This window comes from Echinops telfairi, unplaced genomic scaffold, assembly GCF_000313985.2.
Source record: "Echinops telfairi isolate 266 unplaced genomic scaffold, ASM31398v2 ScPeMD7_2;HRSCAF=8, whole genome shotgun sequence".
NCBI lineage: Eukaryota > Metazoa > Chordata > Mammalia > Afrosoricida > Tenrecidae > Echinops > Echinops telfairi.
Genome location: NW_022103898.1, coordinates 321,342 through 323,633, shown reverse-complemented (window position 1 = coordinate 323,633; position 2,292 = coordinate 321,342). Strand labels below are relative to the sequence as shown.

General features: G+C 63.9%; 1 protein-coding gene across 1 annotated transcript in view; it reads right to left on the bottom strand.

Annotated features, from left to right (window-relative positions):
* SBF1 (SET binding factor 1) overlaps window positions 1-1,222 on the bottom strand; it is a 24,854-nt gene extending 23,632 nt beyond the window's left edge. The window contains exon 1 of the mRNA XM_045290633.1: window positions 1,168-1,222. Coding sequence (XP_045146568.1) covers window positions 1,168-1,222 — 55 coding nt within the window. The remainder of the gene's footprint in view (window positions 1-1,167) is intronic.
* Between the last annotated feature and the right edge of the window lie 1,070 nt (window positions 1,223-2,292).

Genomic DNA, 2,292 nt, shown 5'->3' with positions numbered 1-2,292 from the left:
CCTGGGTGGTGTTTCTATATCACAGCCACAACCACCCTGGCCACTCTTGGGTCCTTAGCCCACCAGGAGTTAAGTACAGGGCTGCCAGGGCCCAGAGCAGGGCTGGGAGCTGGACCAGAGGCCAGACTCGCAGAAAATGGCCCAGGCTCAGGCCTAACTAAGCCAGAGCAGGACTCCGGCCCAGCACTCAGGGAAGCTGGGCCCGGACAGGCTGAGTGAGCGCAGAAGGATGCAGTAGCCCCACTATGCCCCACCTCCCGCTCTGTGTATCTCACAGGAGCTCCGTGGGCCCCTCAACACCCCAAGAAACCATCATCAGCCCCTCTCCTCCCAAGGATGCCTGTAGGCCAGAAGGTGGGGCCCGGGGTAGGGTCCCACTGTGCGCTGATGCCTAGAGGGGGCCAACCAGGTCAGCAGGGGATATTGGGGTGGTGAGGGAAACCCACAATCTCCTATGTGACCCCAACTCTGCAGAAGACCCCCAGACTGTACAAGAAGAGACCCGTGACCTCCTAGGTCCCCTAAACCCTATGACCCCCACATCCTTCCCTTCATACATCCCAAATCCAGTTGCGGTGAGAGGCAAGGTGAAGTGGGTAGGCCTCATCATGCCAGTGCACTGGCCCCACGTACCACGCAAGTGCCCAGGGCGACCTGACCCACCCCACCACATTCCACAGCCCCTCAGTTCCAGAGGGACCTGGCCCAGTCCTGACTCCAAAGCCACAGCCCCTGTGGGCTCCCTCTGGGAGTTGGGAGCCTGCTGTGGCCTCCCAAACAGCCCCAACCTGCTCTGAGGGCGGGCCGGCGGGCACATGGGTGGGGACAGGAGCCATGCTCAAGAATGAGCTGGGGCGTCAGGGGGCCAAGAGGAACCCACAGTGGCCGTCTTTTCTCAGAAGTTGGGGGTTGGGAAGGCACTCACAGCCAGGTACCCCCAAACACACAGCACCCTGGGAGCCTGATCACTGAGCCACAGACTACTCCACTCAGCCAAGACGTGTCACGCCATCCTAGAGCCACGGCCTGGAGGAAGCTGGACCCCTAGGACAGAAGGAGGCCTTAGGCAGGGCCACCGGTCCCCACACACATTGAGACAGAGCCCCTGCCAGCCTTGCCCCACAGACACCTCCCAGACATGCCTACCTGATAATGACCCTCACTCACACAACCCGCAGGACAGGATGTCCAGACCCAGGCCTGTGTCTGCCCTGATGACCATGGAGCCGCTCAATGCTGTCACCTCTTCCTCACCAGCCCAGGCTGACCACTGGGGCCCACAGACCACCTGACTCCACACTTCTGGTACCTTCTGGGTCCAACCACATGTCCATGCCCTCAAGCTGTCCCTTCCCACTGCCAGTGGGCTGTGTGGGGTCACTCCTGCACGCTCTGAGACCACACACCACAGCCAGCTGGCTGTGTGTCTCCCCATCTACCACCCATGCAGTCACCTCAATGCTCCATGCCCAGTGCCACCACCTGGCCCCTCGGCCACTGTGCCCTTAGCATCCTCAGCACCGACAGCCACTGAGCATACCCACCCCTGCTGTACCCTGCACCCCTCATACACACACACATGCACAGACAGACAGACACACACACACACACACACACACACACACAGTCTTCCGTACCATCAGCCTATGCTAGCGCATCCCTCCCTGTGGCACCCGGCACCCTACAAACAGGCACAGGCTGCAGCCCCTGGGCCGCCCACAGACCCTCTGCTCCAGGCAGCATGGCCCCATCGCCAGTGCCGGGCGGACGGGCAGAAGCTGTCACCCAGGGGACTCCCCCTGTGGGGAGAGACTGCCAGGCTGTGCCCGCGGGGGGAGGAGGGAGGAAGCAGGGGGCGTGCGGGCTTCTGCAGGAGGAACTGGAGGAAGAGGCGGGCCAGAGCCACTTTCGGTGGGCCTGCGAACCCTGACTCGGGCGCTCCACGCTGCTCGCGCTCACACGCAGTGACAGCGGGGCCAGGCTCAGGCTGCGCGGTGAGGTCATGCCCACAAGGGCCTCTCCGGCTCCCCGCCCCTCCGACCCAGGCGAGGACCCCGGAGCGCTGGACTCCAGGGCCGGACGCGCAGACCCTGCCGGGAAGACTGGCCTTGGCCTCTAACATTTCCTCCCCGGACTCTTCAGCTCCGAGGCTATTGCCCCCCAGGGGACCCCCCCCGTGTTCCACAGGCCCGCAGAGGAGACCCCTGCACCTCGGGTCCAGCCAGAGGCCGCGGGGCTCCGAGAAGGGGCTTACAGGCGGCACCTCTGGGCCAGCCAAGGTGCGGGAACCGC